The 24,902-nt window shown below is 32.2% G+C and overlaps 3 protein-coding genes and 1 pseudogene across 3 annotated transcripts; 2 read left to right on the forward strand and 2 right to left on the reverse strand.

Moving 5' to 3' along the window:
• Nucleotides 1-3,565: 3,565 nt before the first annotated feature.
• On the forward strand, nucleotides 3,566-5,248 carry LOC127253400 (salviol synthase-like). The gene is made up of 2 exons (XM_051277975.1): nucleotides 3,566-4,456; nucleotides 4,539-5,248. The coding sequence occupies exons 1-2, from the start codon at nucleotides 3,566-3,568 to the stop codon at nucleotides 5,160-5,162; spliced, it is 1,515 nt and encodes a 504-aa protein (XP_051133932.1). The 3' UTR covers nucleotides 5,163-5,248.
• A 10,060-nt stretch (nucleotides 5,249-15,308) lies between these two features.
• On the forward strand, nucleotides 15,309-16,909 carry LOC127253209 (salviol synthase-like). Its single transcript, XM_051277657.1, has 2 exons — nucleotides 15,309-16,196; nucleotides 16,286-16,909. Exons 1-2 carry the CDS (start codon nucleotides 15,309-15,311, stop codon nucleotides 16,907-16,909), a joined length of 1,512 nt encoding a protein of 503 aa, XP_051133614.1.
• A 734-nt stretch (nucleotides 16,910-17,643) lies between these two features.
• On the reverse strand, nucleotides 17,644-19,225 carry LOC127253210 (salviol synthase-like). The gene is made up of 2 exons (XM_051277659.1): nucleotides 18,359-19,225; nucleotides 17,644-18,273 (listed from the first exon to the last, which is right to left on the reverse strand). Exons 1-2 carry the CDS (start codon nucleotides 19,223-19,225, stop codon nucleotides 17,644-17,646), a joined length of 1,497 nt encoding a protein of 498 aa, XP_051133616.1.
• Nucleotides 19,226-22,349: 3,124 nt separating this feature from the next.
• On the reverse strand, nucleotides 22,350-23,988 carry LOC127253399 (salviol synthase-like; annotated as a pseudogene).
• Nucleotides 23,989-24,902: the final 914 nt, after the last annotated feature.

Genomic DNA, 24,902 nt, shown 5'->3' on the forward strand with positions numbered 1-24,902 from the left:
ATTTGTAGGAATAGACATTACAGATAGAATTTCATATAAAAATAATTTGGTCGGAAAATTAATAATGATATGATGTGAAGGAAAATAATGTATTAATATTATTAAGAAACAAATTAAAATAATATATCCGGTAAGAGTTGACTTCATGTTATGGAATAAACTTGTGATCGTAAAATTATGAGTTTAAACATCCAATCTTTCTAGAGAAGACAACAACTATAACTCATTGATTTGATATTTTTTGAAAAAAAATATTTTTATAAACAGTAAAAATTTAATAAAACCCTGCAAACAAACACAAATTTTTATATATTTAGGAGATTTGAAGAGATTGCACCACATGTTAAATAGTTCTATAATCAATTTATTATGTATTCAACTAATCCGTTCAAATAATTTATTAGTTCATTAATGAAAATTTAAAATTTAAGCACTTGTTTGTATTTAATTTGTAGATTCCAATTATTATGATTTCCGGATAAAAAAATTGGTTGACTGATATTTTAAATGAAAATAAAAATAAAAATAAAAATGTTGGAATAGTCGAATAGATAAATTGTTTTAGGGGGAAAAAAATCAATGTTAAACGATAGTGTTTAATTTTAAGGTTAAAATAGTTGTTTTATGTTCGAATTGTGTACTTTAGATCGTCCTTTTTTGTATAGTATGCTTGTTTTAGAAGGAATATTACCTTTGTTAGGTTAGCTCCATAATTTGGTTAACGGTGATTGATATAGTGTTGTGCATTCAGTCGGTTGGATTCAAATCGAACTGAACTTTCAATTTTGATCGATTTTCGATTTATAAAAATTGAAATCGAAATCGAACCAAAATTTTTCAAAATCAAATAAATCAAATCAAACTAGTTCGGTTCGGTTCGATTTAAAATCGAAGAAATCGAACTTTTATTTATTAATATATATTTTTAATATACAATCAAATACAAATACTCAAAATTATAATATATATTATTTATTAATATATAATTTTTATTATTTTTAAAAGTTCAGTTTTTCGGTTAATCAAAATTAAAAATTGAAAATCATAACAGAACCGAAATCGAAATTTATAAATTCGGTTTTGGACCAAACCGAACCAACCGAACAAAAAAAAAAAAATTCGATTTCTTTTATTTGAATCGACCACTGCTCACCCTTATGTGCATGTACTGAGTTTAACACAATGCTGAATTAATGATATTCGTTGGATCGATATATATTTTGATCTTGTAGCTTATTGTGATAAAAAAATAATTTAGGAATCGATTTTTTTTTTCTTTATGATATTTTAATTAAAGAGAAAAAAAAGAATTTATCCAATATATACAAATTAAACTTGATATACTAAGTATTATTTGTAACAACTAAATATACTTCTGATAAAATAACAATATGATGTATTATATTTAATTATTCACGTGATGAATATAAAAATGATGTAATTAGGACAAGAAGAGGTTGATACATCTTTATCAATATGTCATTATTTATAAAATTAATTGGAGAATAATATTTCATAAATTAATACAGTTTATTACAACAACTTATCTTTAACCCCCAATTTATGAATTTATTTTTTTAAAAAATAGATCACAAATATTTTAGTAACACCTATTAATTATGGAATATGTTTGACTGATTTATTTTAAAAATACAGAAGTTTTTAATTAATCAATATTTATCATATATTAACAAAGTTATATTTAAAAAGAATAAATCATCCATATATATATTTTTTGATTTATATATTAAATAGTTTTACCATATTTTTTTATAAAAAATATTTTATTATATTTTCTATAATTTGGTGAAAAATAATAATAAAAAAAACTCAAATTAAATATAACATACTAAGCAACCACCCCCACCCCTCAAATTCTCTCTTGGCGATTCTTCGCCTGCCGAATCCAAACCCTAAACCTTTAAATTTAAATAATTGTTTAATATAATATAACGATAGATTCCACACAAATAAAGTTATTCATCCTAATATTATTCTCGCTCAATCACAATTGACTTCGAAGTTTTGATAGAATCTGATGAGTTAGACTTCTATATGTTGTGTTATTGTGCTTATGGGATGTGATAACTATATGAGAAGACACTTGAAACTATAAGAATATAAATGAGTATTTAATACGATATAAATAAATTTTACAATGTTTTAATATGAAAAATAAGTTGTTATATAGGTAGCTATTAACAAATAACTTTATTTACATATATGATTTTGAAAGAAATAAAATCTCAATTAAATAAATATATGATATTTAATTATGCATATTTATAATAAATTTTGTACAATAAAAATAATAATAAAATTTGCTCAAAATAGAAAATATATATCAGATAACACTACGATAAAAAAAAAAAAAATTAATATTACTTTAAATTTAGCTACAGAAAAATTATAAAATATATATGGCTCATCATTTTGGTATGAAATTAGCATAAAAAGATATTTAGTGGTTATAAACATCATAACTAATTTTGCCATATAACACTACATTATATTTTTGATTCTCTTTACCTAATGTATCTGAAATTTTCTGACAAAATATTCAAATTGTTTTAGTAATCACAAGGAAACAAATTAAAATATTAGAAAAATGTTAGTAGTCCCAAGAACATGTGCCCTAAAAAATTGGATCCTAAGAGGACAAGTCATAAGCATCATATCTTTAAAATTCCCGACTTCATGTGCAATATTTATATTTCTTGCCGCAATTCATCACTACCATGTTGACAATACATAAAATATATATCGATAATACATATTTATGTTAATATAATACAAATTTAATGTATAAATTGATAAAGAAGAAGTAGGTTAAGTTAACACATGTAATCTGTGATCGATCCGACAATATATGATAATAATTTTACATAATACATATATATGGAAATATTTATATTGTACTATCGATTTACATCTCTTGTACTACTACTATATATTATACTCTTTCTGTCCCTTATTAAAGGGGCTCTTTGGGGTTTTGTAGTAAATTAACAAATAATAGTATTTTATTAGTTAACGAAAGTATGTAAAATTTTTTTGATATTTTTGCCCTTTGACTTTAGACCATCTCCAATGGGCTGCCTTTTTTTGGTGCAATTGCTGCATATATGGAGCTTTTGCACTCCAATGGAACGCTATTTTTGACACAAAAAATAGAGTTTGCTAATGAAATATTTTGAAGAATATTATTTTTGGAGTAAAAAATAGAATTGTGGGTTGAAGTAAAAATACTGTAGCAACTGTATTTTTCAGAGTTAAACCTATATAAATAGTGTTTGTGGATTGGAGATAGCTTTATGTACAAAGTAATTATATGTGTAAATTTGTGTTTGTAATTTAGGTAAAAATTAAAGGTATTTTGATATGTATGACTATATTTTCTGAAATAAAAAAAATATTCTTTGAAATGAAAATGGTAAAAATGATATTTAAATTGAGAGATAAAATATGTGCTTTCAGCACAATAAAAATCGCCCTATGTTCTTCACATTTAGCTCTATTTTACCATCTCTCACAAATTAATGCAAAGATCTAAAAGAGTTCCGTTATGTATATCGATTTCTCATCTTTACTAACTCCTCTTACCTTCTTCATATTTCTTGCAGCCTTCTTCAAAGTTATCCTCCGGTCGAAACCCGACGAGAACTCGAATCTCCCACCGGGGCCAAGAAAGTTGCCGTTGATCGGGAACTTGAACCATCTCCTCACTAGTTCCGGTTCGACCCATCAAGTATTAAGTGACTTGGCCGCGAAACATGGACCGGTGATGCACTTGCAGCTCGGCCAAGTTAGCACCATTGTTATCTCCTCGGCCGAGGCAGCGCAAGAAGTCCTGAAGACACACGACATCATCTTTGCGAATAGACCGTGGCTCGTCAGCACATCGCTTATATTCTACAAGCAAAAGGATATAGCATTCTCCTCATACGGTGAATACTGGAGACAGTTGCGGAAAATCTGCACAATGGAGCTACTGAGCCCGAAACGAGTTCTATCGTTTCAACCTTTAAGGGAAAAGGCAATTTCGAGTATGTGCAAATGGATAGCTTCTAAAGAAGGGGAATCGATCAATTTGACAGAGAAGATGTATTCGGCGATATGTAATGTTCTAATGCAGGCGACGTTTGGGAGTATGACGAAAGAACTATCCGCCTACATTGCTCGAATCCAAGACATTAATGACCTTGCCTCGGAATTCTCTTTGGAAGATTTTTATCCTTCGATGAGATTGTTTCGACTATTCAGTACAATGAGAAGCAGGGCAAATAGGTTGCACAAAATTATCGATACAATCCTTGAAAATATCATCAATGAGCACAAAGCAGCTAATCTTGAAAGCAAACAACGACAAGAAGATCTAGTCGATGTTCTCCTCAAGTTCAACGAAGAAGGACACGAACACCATTTGACTATCGAGAGCGTAAAAGCTGTGCTGCAGGCATGACACTAAACTTTTTGAACATGTTTCTTATTTTGTAGTTTTCATCTTAATTTTTACGCTACGATACTTATGAATATAGGATATGATCACCGGAGGATTTGATTCATCTGCCGCAACTACAGATTGGGCCATGGCAGAGATGCTGAAACACCCGACCGTTCTTAAGAAGGCGCAAGATGAGGTGAGACACGTATTCAACAATAAGGGACTATTCCACGAGTCTTTCTTTAATGAGCTAAAGTACCTAAAGTTAGTCATTAAAGAGACTCTAAGGTTGCACCCTGCCGGGCCGTTGCTCCTTCCTCGACAGAGCTCCAAGCCGTGCGAAATCCACGGATACAAAATACCTTCAAACACAAGGGTCCTTGTGAATGCTTGGTCTATTGGAAGAAATCCGAAATACTGGAATGAAGCGGATAGTTTTATTCCGGAGAGATTTCTTGATAATCAAGTCGATTACAAGACAAACAACTTCGAATTCATCCCTTTCGGCGCCGGAAGAAGGATTTGCCCGGGAATAGCATTCGGCCTCGCCAACGTCGAGCTCCCGTTGGCGATGCTTCTCTATCACTTCGATTGGGTTTTGGCCGATGGAATGAAGCCTGAAAATTTGGACATGGAGGATGTATCAGGTCTTGTAGCAAGAAGGAAAAATCCATTGCACGTTATCCCCATGGTCAGGAATCCTTTGCCTGTTGAATAAGGATCGATATGTAATTCGAAGTTATTGCTTTCGATAATGAGCTTTTATTTTCATGGTTAAATATGTATTGCTCTCTGTTTCTTATTTCTAAGGTTGATTCTACAATGATAATGTTGGAATTGTTAGTCTTGAGCAATTTGAGTAATAAAATGTTTAGTTTGGCGTGTTTGTTGGAAAATTGTATTTTTGGATTTGAATTTAAAAGAATAAAATTGTAAATTTAAATAATTATTTAATACTACCTCCGGTCCAACTCTAATATCCCATTTATTTTTGCGAATATTAATTATTATATCAAAAACATAGTACAAATTAAGAATAAATTACAAAAATACTTCAGTTATTGCGGTATAATACCAATAGGACATTTGTAAAAAAAAAAAATTATACAAATATAAGAATATTTTTAATGTTAATACAATGACATAAAATATAAATGTCACGCGGGGACAGAGGGAGTATAATATAAATAAATTCAATTTCGCTCTTCACTTGACAATCCAATGGACAAGACTACCCAACTCAAGGTACATATCGCCCCGTAATTGTTAAGAAGGAATTTGGATTTTCAACCTAAAATCAATAGTGATAAGTAAGGTAGCCCTCCACCTTTATAAACCAAAGGAGTTAATATGATTCTGATATCATATTAAGAATGAATCCTATTATTTTATGCTAACTCCATCTCCCTAATGCACTTTGTAGCTTCAAATCCATCCATTTCCGGCATCCGAATATCCATGAAACAGCAAGCATGCTTGCTCTTAGTGGTTTCATGACAACAAATGGCGCGGAAACATCAGAATCTGAAAAAACCGGCTTGAACAACACTGCTTGTTGAATTTGATAGAAGCAATAGTTTAGGAGCGAGCCCATAATTGTTCCTTCTCAACATCGAAAGTGACATACATATATATATATATATATCCCTATTCCAGATTTCCTCTTCAATGAAAACCATGTTCGAGGGGATTACGCCAGAGAAGCTTTGATTCAAGTCAGAAACCACTTCGACGTGGATTCCAAGCCGTTGGATGTGATATTTGGAGACCATAGCAGGGACAGGGTTGGATTCTACTAGCAGTGCTCTCATTCCATGAAATTCCGATGAAATAGAGTTAAACTTAGAACTGTTGAATGGCTGGCTGATTGATTTGTTGAAATTTTGAGGAGGAGCTATTACTGAAAACAGCCGTGAAAGTAAATGTCGATCCAAACTGTGGTGAACCAAACATGATGCTTAAACCAATACCGGTGCTCCCATTTCGGGTGATGGAAGGACCAACTCGCATAGGGATGGAACACACAGGATTGGGGTGAACGTGTTAGGAATATAAATATTTCCCTATCTAAATATCGGCAAATAATAATGTACATTTCCCAATCTAACAGAACAGCCCCTCCACATTGGATAGGATGTGAGAACTCCCTTGGTTTATAACCTAGGATGGAAGTCCGAATTCTTTCTTAAGATGGTATCAGAGCCATGGTGTCGATGTTAGATATTGATCCCGTATGAATTTTTGAGATTATCGTCTCGATGGGGTGTTGAATATATCTCAAATTGGATATGATGTGGGAACTCTATTGGTTTATAAGGATGAAGACCCCTTTCACTTAACTATCACCAATTGATTTTAGGTTGGAAGTCCGAATCCCTTTTTAAGATAGTATCAGAGCCTTGGTGCCAATATTGGATATATATTGATCCTGTATGAATTTTCGAGATTATCATCTCGAATCCCACGTTGGATATGATGTGGGAACTCCCTTGATTTATAAAGGTGAAGGACCCGTGTACTTATTGTCAATTGATTTTAAGTTGGAAGCTCGGATCCATTTTTAACAACAATAAATTAATAAAGAAAGTTTATCACTTTCCTCATGAAGTGATTTTTTTTTTATTTGGGTTAAATTCTTGACAAATTTTTAAAATGTTCTTCGCGTTCTTTCTGAAAATGATCAATTTGGTCCTATTTTTGATCATTTGTTGGGAATTTATTTGAGTTTGAAAAAAAAGGAAATGAAAAAGTAATATGTTGTTTGGATGAATTTTGATATTGTAATAATTGATAATATGAAATAAAACAATTACTAAAAATATTCGTTAAAAAATAAATAAAATTTATGTATTGAAATATTTTAAATTTTATATTTTATAAGAAAAATATAAATAATATATAGTATTATTTTGTAAATAATAAACTTTTATGTAATATAAAAAATAACAATTATATTTATGTATTAATATAAATTAATGTAAAAATAATAAATTACTCACGCTCCAAAATAAATAAAATATTTTCTATTTTAATTTATCCTATTTTAATTGGCATATTTCTGGTAAAATTTACTAGCGCCCGAATAAAATAAACATGGCTTGAAAATTTGATTCAAAGTTGACATGAAAAAATATCGTGATTTGGCCTAAAAAGAACTGACCCAAAATATTTCACGCCATGCCTAGCCTAGCATAGCATGACAATGAATTGGGCCGTGTCCGGGTCCATTGTAGTCGGATCATGCTTGATCCGACCTGATTTTATAAATATATATAATATTATGATTATATTAATAAATAAATTTAATGAAATTGAACATATAGTCTAATTGTTAGGTTATTTAATTCAATTTAATCTAAGTTGCATGCTATTAAATTCCATAAGAGTTTATATTTTGCCAGGTCGACACCATTTTATGTGATCCCTTTGTGCCTTATTTTGTGTATATATAGTTTTCTTTTAAGGATTTTGGACCACTGGGCAAATATTTGAGCAATAGATTTATTATTGTTATGAGATTTTCAAGGAACAATCACGATTTAACTATCTTTGTATGATGTACTCCCTCTGTCTCAATAAGTAACATTTGAGTTCGGCACATAATTTTAGGTAAAAAATATTAAGTAAAGTAATTTACAAATTAAGTGATATAATAAAGAAAGAAGTGTATATTTTATTTATTTTTTTTATTTGAATGATATGTGAAGTTGAAATTACATATAATTAATTATTTATTGTAATAAAAATATTGTAAGATATTTGAAATATACTAAAAAAAAATATTGCATGATTATTTGGGAGGGACAGAGTATTACATATGCCAATTTGTCAACCTCATAATAGAACCCAAAATTCAAGATTAATGAATATTTGTATGAGAAAATCAGTCACCTTAATTATTATTATTATTATTTTATGATGTGCTGGTTCAATTTTGATTTTTATAAAATTCTCTATCTTTTGCAAAATTAATTTATATTAATTACATATAAATATAATTCTTAGTTTAAAACTACGAACAATACCACTCTCATTTTTTTTTTAAAAAAAAGAAAAACTATAACAATACCATTCACATAAAAATTATAAAAATATAAACTGAAAAGATGCTAAAATATAGGGTTTATTCATCCAACTTATATTTGGGTGACACGATTGCCATAAATATGAAAAGTATAATATATACTCTATCTTCTATCTGTTGAATAAAACAAGCAATGAAAAATTTCGCTCATTCAATACGTTTGGAGAGAAAATTTGGCTAAATACTACCATACAAAAAACAACTGAAAAGCAAGAAAGAAGAGTCTATTACTCCACGAATTAAAACTGACACAACATTACTCAAGTATTCCTGAATAACTGACGAAATAACTGCTTAATCCATAATTAGTAAAATAAATCCTAACACTATCCATTTTTTTAGTTGTTATATAAAAAAAAAAAAATCCCCCATTTTAGTAAAAATGTTATTTTTTCTAATTTTCCTTATTATAACAAAGAAATAAATTTTATTTTTATTTTATTTTCTTAAAATTCATGTCCAATCAAATTGGGCATAGTTTAGATGAGAGTATAATAATATTTTATACATTTGGAAAATTTTAATTTTTTCAACATAAAATATTATTTTTAAGGGTAAACCGTTTTTCTAGTCCCATAACTGGACCCCTTATCATTTTAGTCCCGTAAATGGAGCATGTCGCAAACTAGTCACATAAGTGGAAAATTTTCGCTGTTTTCGTCCTTCGGCGCCGGAGACGCTCGCGTGACTCGCTGGAATCCACGTGTCCGCCAGGTCAGCGACACCTGGCGGACACGTGGATTTTATTTACTTTTTTAATTTTTTTTAATTTTTTAAAAATTTATTTTTAATTTATAACAGCGGGCGTCTCCGGCACCGGAGGACTAAAACAGCGAATTTTTTTCAATTATGAGACTAGTTTGCGAGACTAAAATGATAAGAAGGTCGGAACATTAAAAAATAGTTTACCCTATTTTTAAAAATATGATTATGCTTATAAGTTGCAATTGTTTGTAGTTTTGATTTTGATTTTTTTTTTTTCAGTTTTGATTTGCGAACTCATGTGAGCCTCAAATGAATCTCTCTCTCTCTATATATATTTATATATATATACATTAAATCTATATTCATAATGTTTGGTGCTGTAATTTCATTAGGACTGTTTTCATGGCACGAATCACTGTGTTGCTGAATACCGAAATCGAAATCGAAATCGAAATCGAAATCGTGATTAATTACCTACTGAAGCAGAATCTTATAAACCTTTAATTTACTTACAGACATATATATATAATATATCTTATGCATGTACTATGTTTGATTGATTGTGGATTCAATAAGGATTGGGAAAGATTCTAACACACGTGGAACCGATTTTCTCATTTTGCATGTCTCAACAATATTCAAGATTGGTTTAGATAATATTATCGATTATATTTATCAATGAAAGTTAAAAATTTATAAATACAAAAGAGATAATCGGAACAATTAATGGAATGCATTATTCATTTTGAAGATTTGAACTCGAAAACTTACGTAGCTAGTAGGGTTTGTTCATTTTGTGAGTCATTAAGTAATTATTATTTTTGTTAATTACGATCTACTTACAATTTAAAAGAATAAGGGCCGAGTAATAATACAATGATATACAAAGAAATTCTAACATGTAATATTGTTGTTGTTATTATTATTTTTTTCCAACAAATTATATAGGTATTTATAGGAGTACATGTAAGGCAATATGTTAAATAATTACAAGGGTAAATTGTTTTTTTTAATAGTAATTGGACCCCTTATATTTTAGTCCCGCAAGTGGAGCATGTCGCAAACTAGTTCTATAAGTGAAAAATTTTCGCTGTATTAGTCTTCCGGCGCCGGAGACGCCCGCGTGACTCACAGGAGGCCACGTGTCCGCGCTAACCTGGCGGACACATGGATTTTATTATTATTTTTTAATTATTTTTTGTCTTTTTAAATTTTTTTATTTGGTCCAATTAAAAATAAAAAATAAAAAAATAAAAAAATGAAAAAATAAAATAAAATCTACGTGTCAGCGACACTTGGCGGACACGTGGCTTCCGGCGAGCCATGCGGGCGTCTCTGGCGCCGGAGGACTAAAACAACGAAAATTTTCCACTTATGAGACTAGTTTACGACATGCTCCATACCAAAAAACAGTTTACCCTAATAACAATATCTAGGAAATGCAAATAATTAAGGCAAATAAATTTAAATTATGATAATTATGCAACATAAATACAAATTATGCTAATTACGCCACATTTCTAGAAACTTGTTTTACCAACACAATTTATTATTTTTTCAATTTCAAACATTAGATCTCACAGGCAACTTTTCCAACAAATGCTAAAAGAGAAAATTGCAAAAAATATCTCATATTTATATCATATTATCACTTTTGTCCTGTATTTGTCTCGCTGACAAAATATATCCCACATGTTTACAAAAGTCGCTATTTATGACATTTGTCCGCGCGTGACATTCACACCACGCGCCGTTACATGCAACCAAATGATAGAAATAACGATCTTTGCAAACATGTGAGATATATTTTGCCAGCAAGATAAATACAGGACAAAAGTGATAATGAACACTACAAAAAAATAATATATTTGTAACGGAATTCCGTCCCTAAAGTTCACGTAGCTAATGTAATTCCATTACTAATTCCGTCTCTAATGTTATTAGTAACAGAAAAAGTAGATTTAGAGACAAAAAAAAGTTTTGTTATAAAAATGATTTTTTTTATTTTTTTATTTTTTTTAGTAGTGGGAGGATACATATGTTTTGCAATTTTCCCGATGCTAAATGTAACCCTTCTCGACAAGTACTGCTCCTCTACATATTTTAGAGGGTTTGTGTAAAATCGAAGAAATATATGCATGAATTATTTAAATTTCACACCTACAAATACAGCAATACATTAACAATTCATGAGTACACTCTTATTTTTCCATTTAAAACTAAACAATTTTTTTTGGATGATCTCGTAAGTTGATTTTTATTATTTATTTATTTGTGTGATTGTACAATATAGGTTTGAAATTCAACATTAGAAACATTTTACCCAAACACGATCTGTATCGATTATATTAACTTTTGATTCTCTTTACGGACAAAATATTCAAAATTTTTAGTAATCACAAGTAAACAAATTAAAACATCTGGATCGATTATATTAACTTTTGATTCTCTTCACCTAGTACATCTGAAATTTCCTGACAATATATTCAAATTTTTTTAGTAATATAATCACAAGTAAACAAATTGAAATATTAAAATAGTTTTAGTAGTCCAAGAAATATTGCCCTAAAAATTGGATCCTAAGAGGACAAGCCATAAGCTTGATCTCTTACAAGATTCCTGACTTTACATATATACATATATTTCACAGCGCTTCATAAGAACCATTTTGAAAATACTTAAGGTATAAACCGAAAATATATACTCATATGAACATAATACAAATATAATATATAAACTGATAATACATAACACATATATTACGAGTGATTTGTACGTTAAGACAATACGCATGTAAACTATATATATATGTTCTATCAACATATGGTAATAATTTACAAAATGCATACTATATTAGTACAAGCCATGTATAGCAATCTATATTTAAATTTTCTAGAGTGGGTAAGAATATTTTGTAATAATTTGTGCACCTAGCTGCTATTAACAAGACTTTGTTATTTTTGTATTTTTTGTTTATCGTTTTTAAATTGTAAAGTCTATATATATATATATATAACATATTGCAATTAATTATTTTATGAATCCCTTCGATCTTCGAGTAAATTAAAATCGTAAAAAAGACACAAATAGTAATCTACATTTATTCATTTGAGAGTATTCAAACCTATATACAAATCGACGTTGAATTCAACTCACGATGTGTAGGTCCATACATATATATATATATATATATGAGATTACATGACAATAGAATAGATATTACATTTTGTATAAATATTTAACATATTGTTTGTTCTAGATTATACGTGTTGTATTAATATACATTGTATGCTAAGATTAGTTGCGGTATGCATATGTTGTGTGAACTATTATTATATATTTCCTCCTTTCGGCTCCAAGGGCCTCATTTATCTTTTACGTCATTTTATTTAACATTAAAAATATCTTTATATTTGTATATTTTTTTGCACAAATGTCAGTATAATAGTATTATAAGACACTAATATAAGTATTTTTTTCATTTTTCTACTACATTTTCATATGATAATTAATATTCAAAGATCAACACATAAAAAGTAAATGAGATAGAGTGGAACGGAGGTCATACTATTTTTGTATTATATTAGTGTATATCTTGTTTCTTGATGTATACCAGGCTATTCTAAATTTATATCATCATATTTGACTGTCTTTTCAAACGATGTCCCTTTAATATTAATTTTGTAAAATATATTCCTAATTTTTACTGATCAGTGTCAAATATAGTCTAATTATGAATTAAAGAATAATTAGTTAATACTTATAAGTTTCTATCTCCCCTGTTTCATTAATATTATTCTCTTTTTTCTATTTTCTTATTATATATTTATTAAGTTTATATTATTATTATTATTTATTTATTTATTTACATTAATTTATATTGATAGTATATAATATATTTTTTGTATTATATAAATATATTTTTTACAAATAATATATATTATTTATAATTTTATAAAAATATAATTTTTACAATAATTTAATACATTTATTTCATTTGGATAATTTAATTTAATTTATATTACATCACACAATTATTTAAATTAAAAATTTTACTATTTAAATCAAAACCAAAACCAAAAACCCTAACTAAACACAATTTTTTTTTTCTTTTTCTAATATATTAAATATAATATTTTTTATATCATCAATTAATATTAGTTATTATAATCATTATAATTTCAAATTTTATTTCAAGTTTCCATTTAAAATTTTTAAATATAAAAAATTCTTTGCATTTCAAATATATTTCTAACCGCGACTAAACATATTTAATATTTGAATTTTTGGTTGTGTTTTAGGGAAATTATGATAATTATAATTACCAATATTTAATTGATTATGTAAAAAAAATATATTTAATATATTTGATAAAAAAAAAATGTGTGTTTGTTTGGAGTTTTAGTTTTCAATTTTTATTTTAAATAAGAATTGATGTGATATATTAAATATAAAATTAAATTTTATTTTAATATAAGATAAAAAATAGGTGTGATCTTATATTTTTTTTGGGAAAATTTTTTTTATGAATAGTAAAAATTAAATAAAATCACTCAAATAAAATTTATATATTTAAGTGTTTTAAAATTTCTTTTTTTTAAAAAATATAATTAATATATATTTTCGTTAAATAATATCTTTATAAAATATAAAAAATATATTACTATATACTATTACTAAATTAATGCAAAACAATAATAATAATAATATAAATCTAATAAATATATAATACAAGAGAGAAAAAAAAAAGAGAAATATTAATGAAGAGGGAGGAGAGAGAAACTCATAAGTGTTAACTAATTACCCTCTAATTGATAATTAGATTATATTTGTTGGTGATTAGTAAAAACTAGGGATATTATTTTACAAAATTAATATTAAAGAGACATAATTTTAAAAGACGGTCAAATATGAGGACATAAATTGTCAATACCCCTATTTATACCCAAGGACTACTACTATGTTTTATGGATGTGTTAACTTTTAAGGATAAACTTGTAATACATAAATTATTTCAATACATATTAGTATTACTGTATATCTACTGTTAATTATACAATGTTCGAATACAGAGTAATTACAGTGCTAATTTAAGAATCCGATCATCACAAATAACATATACCAATAGCATACACTTTTATTTCAAATATCACATATTGTGCTATTATTTATACTTGTAATTAGGGTGTCAAAAGTAAACCTGACTCGAAAAACCGGACCTGTTCAACTTGAAAATTTTCAGATTCGGGTTTGGGTATTTCGGGTTTGAAAAAATCGGATCGACTTGAACCCGAAACAAGAAAAATTAGTGTTGTGTTCGGGTCGTGTTTGACCTGATAACCTGAAATATATAAATCAGGTTAGGTTTTGGTTTCGTATTTCGGGTTGGCCTTAATTTTTTTTTTATTATTTTATTTTATAATATTTATATTATTTTAAATATAAAATAATATAAAAATTTAAAAAAATGATATTTTTTAGGTTAATTTAATTTTTTTAAAGTTTTCGGGTCTATTTCGTGTCGTGTTTGTATCGGGTTTGTTCGAGTTTCGGGTGACCTGAAACTAATTCAGGTCAAACTGAACCCGACCTGAAAGAATTCGTGTCATGTTTGGGTCTTGAGTTTCAGGTCAGATTTCGGGTTCGGGTTGGGTTCGGGTTGACAGCTTTTTTATTATCCTCATAACTCAACCCGACACGAACACGACCGATTGACACCCCTACTTGTAATGTGTGGTGTACACAGTAAATTATATATGTGCTAACTGTTGCATATGAGATTATATCATATATTCATGCGTTGTATTTATATTACATTATGTGCTCTGGTAGGACGCAATATGCTGTCAATAAGGTGTTGATTCAGAAGGGTAATTGCCGCCCAGAATATATTGTAAATATAACATTAAATCGGATAAAATAATATTATTCATCCTCTATGTTAATATGATTAATGATAATCATCACGGTAACACTCCGCCCTATATATCATTGGCCCTGTAAATCTATCTCCATATTCACCCATATTTTCACCATCTCTCACAACTTAAAGCAAAGATCTAAAAGACTTCCATTATGGATTTTGATCTTTCATCTTTGCTAACTCCTCTTACCTTCTTCATATTTCTTGCAGCCTTCTTGAAGATTATCCTCCGGTCGAAAACTGACGAGAACTCGAGTCTTCCACCGGGGCCAAGAAAGTTGCCGTTGATCGGGAACTTGAGCCATCTCCTCAGTAGTTCCGGTTCAACCCATAAAGTATTGAGTGACTTGGCCGCCAAACATGGACCGGTGATGCACTTGCAGCTCGGCCAAGTTAGCATAGTTATTATCTCCTCGGCCGAGGCAGCGCAAGAAGTCCTGAAGACACACGACATCATTTTTGCGAATAGACCATGGCTTGTCAGCACATCGATTTTGTTCTACAAGCAAACGGATATTGCATTCTCCCCATACGGCGATCACTGGAGACAACTGCGAAAAATCTGCGCGATGGAGCTGCTAAGCACGAAACGAGTTCAATCATTCCAACCTTTAAGGGAAAAAGAAACTTCGAGTATGTGCAAATGGTTAGCTTCTAAAGAAGGGACATCAATCAATTTGACAGAAAAGATATACTCGGCGACATGTGATGTTCTCATGCAGGTGACATTCGGGAGAATGACGAAAGAGCTATCTGCCTACATTGCCCGAATCCAAGAATTTAATGACCTTGCCTCGGAATTTTCTTGGGAAGATTTTTATCCTTCGATCAGATTGTTTCGACTATTCAATACATTGAGAAGCAGGGCAAATAAGTTGCACAAAATTATCGATGGAATCCTTGAAAATATCATCAATGAGCACAAAGCAGCCAATCTTGAAAGCAAACGACAAGAAGATCTAGTCGACGTTCTCCTCAAGTACAATGGAGAAGGACACGAACACCATTTAACTATCGATAGTGTGAAAGCTGTGCTGCAGGCATGACATTAATTAAATTTTTCGAAACTTACATGTCTCTTCTTATGTTGTATTTCTCATCTTTTACACTAAGATTCTTATGAATGTAGGATATGATCAATGGAGGATTTGATTCATCTGCAGCAACTACCGATTGGGCCATGGCGGAGATGCTGAAACACCCGACTGTTCTTAAGAAGGCGCAAGATGAGGTGAGACGCGTATTCAACAATAAGGGACTTATCGACGAGTCTTCCTTTAATGAGCTAAAATACCTAAAGTTAGTCATTAAAGAGACTCTAAGGCTGCACCCTGCCGGGCCGTTGCTCCTTCCTCGACAGAGCTCCAAGCCGTGCGAAATCCACGGATACAAATTACCTTCGAACACGAGGGTCCTTGTGAATGCTTGGTCTATTGGAAGAAATCCGAAATACTGGAAAGAACCAGATCGTTTTGTTCCGGAGAGATTTCTCGATAATCAAGTCGATTACAAGGCGAACAACTTTGAATACATACCTTTCGGCGCCGGAAGAAGGATTTGCCCGGGAATGACATTCGGCCTCGCCAATGTGGAGCACCCGTTGGCGATGCTTCTCTATCACTTCGATTGGGTTTTGCCCGATGGAATGAAGCCTGAAAATTTGGACATGGCGGATGCATCAAGTCTTGTTGCAAGAAGGAAAAATCCATTGCACGTTATCCCCATAGTGAGGAATCCTTTGCCTGCAAAATAAGATGGATCTATGCTATATGTTCGAGTAATTCGAAGTTTTTGCTTAGGATAATGAATTTTTATTTTCATGGTTTTGTACTACTTTCTGTTTTCCATTTCATTTTTAGGTTGATTTTCGATTGTAATGTTGGAGTTCTTGCTATTGAGCAATTCGAATAATAAAATATTTTTAACAAAAATGAATATGAAGACACAAACAAACACACTGTGCGCACTCGATAAACTCCCGGTCAAACCTAATATCCTGCAAACTAGGATAATCTTTATAACTGGGCAGTTCATTCCAAAGCAGATGATCTTTTCTTATATTGAAAAAAGAACATAGCCAAAGTTGATATTTTCTTTCGAAATTCCTGTCAAAATATGCAATTACTTTTTTTTTCATCTAACAAGAAGTAGATCTAAACATGACATTTTAGTATTGGAATCATAGCAGATGTAATTCATTCCAAAGCACAAAAAAACCAATTCAGAATTGGAAACAATCAAACCACAACTCCATTGAAAAAGACCAAACTTAGACAGTAAGTTGGTAGACTCAAACAGGTTGTTTCAGGTCACTTGTCACACATGGTTCGCATAGTGTACTTGTCTTGTCGAGCCTAGTTTGCAGGGTATTAGGTTCGACCGAGGGTTTACCCAGTGCGCACTTTCGGTAACGGCTGCGGGTAAAAAAAAAAAAAAAAAAAAAGACCAAACTTAGAGACACGATCGACAAACAAATTTAAGCATGCATCAATTTCTTGTTGCAGGCAAAGGTTTCTTGACGATGGGAATTGCCAGCAATGGGCTGTTCCTTCTCGCCGTGATGCCGAAATGTTCGGTCATATCGACGTTTTCGGGCTTCATTCCGTTCGGCAAAACCCAATCGAAGTGATAGAGAAGCATCGCGAGCGGGAGTTCCACGGTTGCCAAGCCAAACGACATCCCGGGGCAGCTCCTCCTTCCGGCGCCGAACGGGAGGTATTCGAAGTTGTGCGCCTTGTAATCGACCGGATTTTCGAGAAATCTCTCGGGGATAAAGCTATCGCTGTTTTTCCAATACTTGCGATCTCTTCCGATCGACCAAGCATTCACCATCACCCTCGTGCCCGAAGGTATTTTATATCCGTGAACCTCACATGGCGCCGAGCTTTCTCTAGGAACGAGTAGCGGCAACGGCGGATACATCCTTAGAGTCTCTCTAATGACTAACTTCAAGTACTTTAGCTCCTTCATGCTTGACTCGTCGACATATCCCTTTTCGCCAAAAACTCGCCTTACTTCTTCTTGCGCCTTCTTAAGGACCTCGGGATATCTCAGAATCGCCGCCATAGCCCAGTCCGTAGTCATCGATGACGTATCAATTCCAGCCGTGAACATGTCCTGAAACAACAAGAATATAGGAAAAATCGATCAAAGATGAACACGAAGCAATCGTTGTTTCTAAAAGTGTTCGACAAAGGCATACCGCTAACACGGCTTTTATGTTCTCCGTGGTTAAATAGAGTTGGTGTCCGGCGGCATTGAACTTTAGGAGAACGTCGACAAAGTCTTCTTGTGGTTTACACTTATCGCTCGCGGCTTTGTGGTCATCGATGATTTTTTCGAGTATCCTATCCAACGTCTTGTGTAGTCTCTTCGCGCGGCTCCTCATCCCGTTGAATAGTTTTAAGACACTATTCGACGGATAGAAATCCGCCAAAGAGTGTCCCATTATGTTATTATTGATGTCCTTAACAAGCGACGCGAACATGGCTAGTTCCTCGGTCTTATAACTCCCGAGCGATGCTTGCACCACCACGTCGCACGTTGTCGAGCAAATCTTTTGCGTCAAGTCGACGGCGGAACCTTGCTTGGAAGCTATCCACTTGCACATATTGAAAAATTCTTCTTGCCTCAAAGGTTTGAAAGAGTCGACACGGCGCGCACTCAATAGCTCTATCGTGCAAATTTTTCGCAACTGTCTCCAGTATTCACCGTACGGGGAAAATGCAATGTCCGAATTTTCGTAAAACAAAATATCGGTGTTACCAAGCCACGGCCTATTCGCGAAGACCACGTCGTGTGTTTTCATTACTTCCTTCGCCGCCTCCGGCGACGAAATCACCACCGCGCTAACTTCGCCGAGCTGCAAGTGCATCACCGGGCCATATTTTGCCGCCAATTCGGTCATCGTATGGTGGGGCAGCTGAGAGCTGCGGAAGAGATGGTGCAGGTTTCCGATCAGCGGCAACTTCCTCGGCCCCGGCGGAAGATTCGCAGCTGCAGCCGCAGCCACCGCTGCCGCCGCCGTGTCTGTGTCCGGACCGGGCCGAGAGATAGTTCTAAGAAACATTGCAAGAAATAAAAAAAAGGAAAGAAGAGTTGCAAAATATGAGAAATCGATATCCATAATGGCTTTTCTTTGCTCTGGTCGATCTTTGCTTAGATCTTCTAGTGTGAGTCGATCGATACCTATCTTAGCTATATCTATATATAAAATGTGTTCGATGAAACTACGTAGGAAAAATCATGGAGCAATCCTTTTCTTTTTTTTTTTTTTTTTTTTTTTTTTTTATTAAGACGAGGTAATCATTACAAATTTTTTAATGACTATCACTATCATTGTTGGATGGTCATGGCCACATGTCTAAAACCTTAAAAATATTTGTCGTTTCGTGGTTTCAAATTTTAATTATACTTTATTATGTAAGATTTAAAAATATTTATTTAATAAAAGTAATCCTTTTAAATTTTATAAAAATATTTATTTAATTTATATTTTTAAATACAAAATTGTGGAAACAAATTTTATTCACTTTTATTAACTAATAAAATGTTATTATTTTTTAATTACTTAATAAAAATAAATGAGTATATTGGAGCAGGATTTAAGGAGTATAACTTTGAAAATATTTTTAATGTGTATTGGGATCTATGATTATTGAAAAGAAAATTTGATATTTAATTTTTGAATGACAAAATGAATACCTTTTGGAGGTGCAGTGGGAGTATTTCATTTCAAACAAAATATTATATTTATATTTAACTAATATATTATACACCTAATTCATTTTTAATTTAAAATATCAAATTCGTAACTTATTTATATCTCATTAAAAAAAATTTAATTCAGAGTTTGTACTATTCTTAAAAATACAAAAATAATAAAATAAACTATACAGCCAAACAAATTAAGCTATGAGATTTCTACACGTCAGTGTCTTAGTTTACTTAAGTGGCTGAGTTCATGTCACTGTGGAGTGTGCAGAAATCGGCATCACAACCTAAATTAAATATTTGGAACAGAACAGAACAGAACGTTGACATTTCAAAATTATGGATCAGATCCATTTGTAATATATTTATATATTTTTTACTGTCTTTTTAAGCAGAAACAACGTGATTCCCATCGAACATATTGCATGTTCTTCAATTTTATATACAAGAATAAAATTTGAAAAAAAAATATATATATATATATATATAAAATAATCTATGTCCATCCATGTATTGGTGGCCCTATTGTTGTGTGTTGGAAATAATTGGGGTTTGTTCAAATCTTTGGGATGCCGGGCCGGGACTAAACCTCGAGACCTAAGACTCTGATACTATGTAAGCTGATCGGAATGACCGTCTCACTATCGGAATAATTGTCTCACCTAAAAGTTTAAATTATTAAAAATGCTTACCTTAATTTATCTAGATACTAGAGTCAACCGATAATAGAAATTCACATTTGTTGTTGGATCAAATTCAACCGATAATATGTTAACTGTATTTGAGAAATTCATGAAAAGTGATAACAGAAACAAGAAATACTTGCAATTAATGAAACCAGAATAAATAAAAATGCAATAAGAGAACTGAACAACATGCAAGTTTTGTTCACCCAATTTTGTCCTCAAACTTGACTCTTATCTGGATGGTTTAGATGCACAGTAGAGACAATCGCACAAGAAACTAACATTCGATTAAGGGTCATTTTTATTTTTATTTTTTATCCGGAAAAACTACTTTTCATGCTTCTTTTTTTTTTTTTTTTTTTTTTAGAAATTTATAGAATAAGAAACCATAAAGCCTAATATAAGTCCGAATAAGAGTAATAATTCCACATGTTCTAACTTGTTATCAAGGAATGTGAAGTCCTAGAAGGATTCTCACCCCTTTCAAATTCATCTTTGCAGTAGATGATCGAACTAATTAATTGCTAGAAAAACTCCGACTCACTTATTGAATACTTGAATAGGTATAAATAAGATTAGGACCTTATTGGATGATATCATTTTTACTAAGTCTAAAATTAATGTTGTTGACGACAAAGTGGCCGAATTCGTGTGGGTCTTTAATGGTGACTTATTTTCTCTTTTGGTATATGGACAAACCACTCCCTCCCGTAGCTCTTATTGTCAGAAACCAAAAACAGCAAGACTCTTACTCTGGTCTCTCTCCATCTCCATGGTTTGATCCTGTGTTTTACATAAAAACTCACCGGAAAAATTACCGGAGGACGGAGTTATCAGAGGTCCAACCAGAGGAGACGATCAGTTCTGAGTTGCCTTACTATGTGGTTGTTGTCGGTATGAATTTGTGACAATCAAAGCTTATGGAGGGATTCCAAAGTTAGCCACTGTAGAAGAAATATGTTGAAATGAGTTTGTGGTTTTGTTATGTAGTTAGCATTGATTATAGTTGAACTATTCCTGGATTGAGATCCCTAGATGTATGTTTATTTATAACTGAACTGGGTTACCAAATATATGTCTAATTTATTGTTATGTTGTTCCGGTATTTATTTTGTTGACAGTCTATTTTATTACTGTGAATTAACCTCGCTTTGAGGAGTTGGTCCCTTTCTTGGTGTTCGAAGGAGATCTGATCGAGCCCTATTTTGTTTTTGTAGAGACTGATTAGTAATGTTCAAATACATTTGAAGTTAATTTGTTTCATACTAAATGATTCATTATATAGTATTTAGTATTCAGTTATTTTGAATTAAAGTTAAAGTGGACATGTTAATATCACATTACATAAAATTTTCATATTGTGCATCCACGATTGATTGAATTTAAGTTATATTAATGTTGTGACCACTTATCGGTCTAATTGCAATACATACATTAATGACCACTTTGACCCGACATCAATGTGATTGACCGATAAGATTGATAAAATGCATTAAAAGATCTGATATCAAAATTTTCATGAGCTCATAATTATACAATATATTTACCAAAGTGGGATCTAAATCTTATTTGCAATCTGAATCCTATTATACTAATAATGGAATTTTGTTTGATTTATTAATTTTATTTTCTTATCTCAATTACTTGAACATGATCTTATACAAAGTTTTAATTATGATAATCATTGAATGCAAGAACTAATGTCTAGAAAAGAAAACAAGAATACTAATTCCATTATTGAAAGCAATAATACACTAAGATTTTTTTTTTTTTTTTTTGTTTTCTTGGTACGAATATGGTTAAGTTGTACCCTAAAAAGTTGCACAAGACGGAACTTCAATTTTCAGGCAGAGGATTCATAAGTTTTGGAATGACATGGAGTGGATCTCTCCTTCTTGCTGTAATGCCTAAGGTTTCTCCCATGGCCACATCTTCAGGTTTCATTCCATCAGGCAACAGCCAGTCGAAGTGACAGAGAAACATCGCCAGCGGGAGCTCGACATTCGTGAGACCAAACGACATTCCCGGGCAAATCCTTCTTCCGGCGCCAAAGGGGAGGTATTCGAAATTGTTTCCCTTGAAATCAATTGGATTCTCAAGATATCGCTCCGGAAAAAAGCTCTCCGCTTCTTTCCAGTATTTTGGATCTCTTGCAATGGACCAAACGTTCACCATGACCCTTGTCTTTGCCGGTATATTATACCCGTTGATAACACATGGCTCCGAGTTTTCTCTAGGAACAAGTAATGGCACCGGAGTATGTAGCCGGAGAGTCTCTTTGATGACGAGCTTTAGGTACTTTAGCTCGTCAAAGTCGGCCTCTTCGACATGCCCCTTGTCCTTGAAGACCATTCGCATCTCTTCTTGTGCCTTCTTAAGGACTTTCGGATGTTTTAGCATCTCCGCCATAGCCCAATTTATAGTTGTCGCAGAGGTTTCGATCCCAGCAGTGAACACATCCTGTATTCGAAAGAGTCACAGCATTTAAAACTACATCGATCTCATAACGATAACAGGATTTATAAAAAAAAAAAAAAAGTTCGATGACAAACCCGAAGGACAGATTTTATGTTCTCTGTAGTTAAGTGTGCTTCGTGTCCTTCTTCGTTGAACTTGAGGAGAATGTCGACAAAGTTCTCCCGTTGTTTCAATTCATCTTTTGCAGCTTTCGTGTTGTTGATAATGTCTTCAAGTATCTTGTCCGAATGTTTTTGCAGCCTCTCTGCCCTGCCTCTGATCCCGTTGAGTTTGCCGATCAAACTGATCGAAGGAAAGAAATCCCCCACGTTCATTCCTCCGATGAGTTCAACCGTTTCTTCGACTACGCCTGTGAATGCAGCTAGCGCGTCACTACTGTACCCGAGGGATGCCAGCATTACAATGTCGCACGAAGTTATGCTAACTTTCTCGATCAAATCGATCTGCGACCCTTCTTTAGAAGCTATCCATCGGCAGAGTTTCAAAAACTCTTCTTCCCTTAAAGTCTGGAACGATTGGACACGTTTGGCGCTCAGGAGTTCTAACGTACAGATTTTGCGCAGCTGTCGCCAGTATTTACCGTAAGGGGAGAACACAATGTCGGGGTATTCTTGTAAAATAAAATTTCCGGGGCGATGAGGCCCGGCCTATTGGCGAAGGTAATGTCATGTGTCTTCATGACTTCTTTCGCGGCATCGGGTGAGGATATAATAACTCTGCTCACTTCGCCGAGCTTCAGGTGCATCACCGGACCGTACTTCTTCGCCAAGTCGCTCAAAATCCGGTGAGGCAGCTGAGGGCTGAGGAGCTGGTGCAAGTTCCCAAACACCGGAATTTTTCTCGGCCCCGGCGGAAGATTCGACTCGCCGGAGGATTGCCTGGCTAGTTTGAAGATTTTTGCTAGCAAGATGATGAAAGAAAGAAGTGAAAGCGAAGATGTAATGTCGAGATCCATAATGGAGTCGATCGAACAGTAGAATTTCTCACAATTTTTGGGAAATTATTGCAATCATTAGCAATGATCGATGAGGGACAACGTTAATGATTTGAATGAATCCTTTTAACAACACAGGAGACAATAATTAAATGATTAATTGATAAGAGGTTCTGCAAGATCATATGGGATGGTAATGCTCGCACGGCCATGTGTGTCGATTGTTTGTTTCGATCTTTATTGACTTTCATGTCAGAAATCAGATCAAGATTCATAATTACTGACGAGAAACAATTACTATTAATATTATTATTATTATTATTATTATTATTTACTTTCAGTAATAAGAAGCAATATATGGTTGTCGTAACAACTACAATATACAAAATGGACAAAACAACAAAGAAAGTTGTGCACTTAGGTTTGGCTTGATTTAGGTTTACGACCTTCTGAGAAATTCCAATATAGTCATATTAACTATATAGTTATATATAGAATAATTCGACAACACATCAATCCAACCTCTAGCTCACTAATCTTCTTCTCTACGAACCCTCTAAATGCAATAACATATGCACTAGAAATTGTAGTTGGTCCCGTAGAACTATAACTATTTGATGGAAATAATTCTAATTGATCATCTAAATACTCTACTTTGTTGGACGGGACGGCAGATCCTGTACTGATCCGACCAAGTTAGAATAGTGCTGATTTGACCGGTCAACATATGTCATATATGTAATCGATATATGTTATATGTATTTCAACATATGTTGTATTATAAAATAACATATACTGAGTTATAATATATATCCGGATCATCAGCTGATTCATGCTTGTTGGACAAACATTCATTTTTTTTATGATTATTATTTTTTACCATAGTATTATTATTATTTTTTTAACGGGTCCTATAATTTTTTAGGAGGGAGATA

This window comes from Andrographis paniculata, unplaced genomic scaffold, assembly GCF_009805555.1.
Source record: "Andrographis paniculata isolate CXL003 unplaced genomic scaffold, ASM980555v1 Contig50END, whole genome shotgun sequence".
In the NCBI taxonomy this organism is placed as follows: Eukaryota; Viridiplantae; Streptophyta; class Magnoliopsida; order Lamiales; family Acanthaceae; genus Andrographis; species Andrographis paniculata.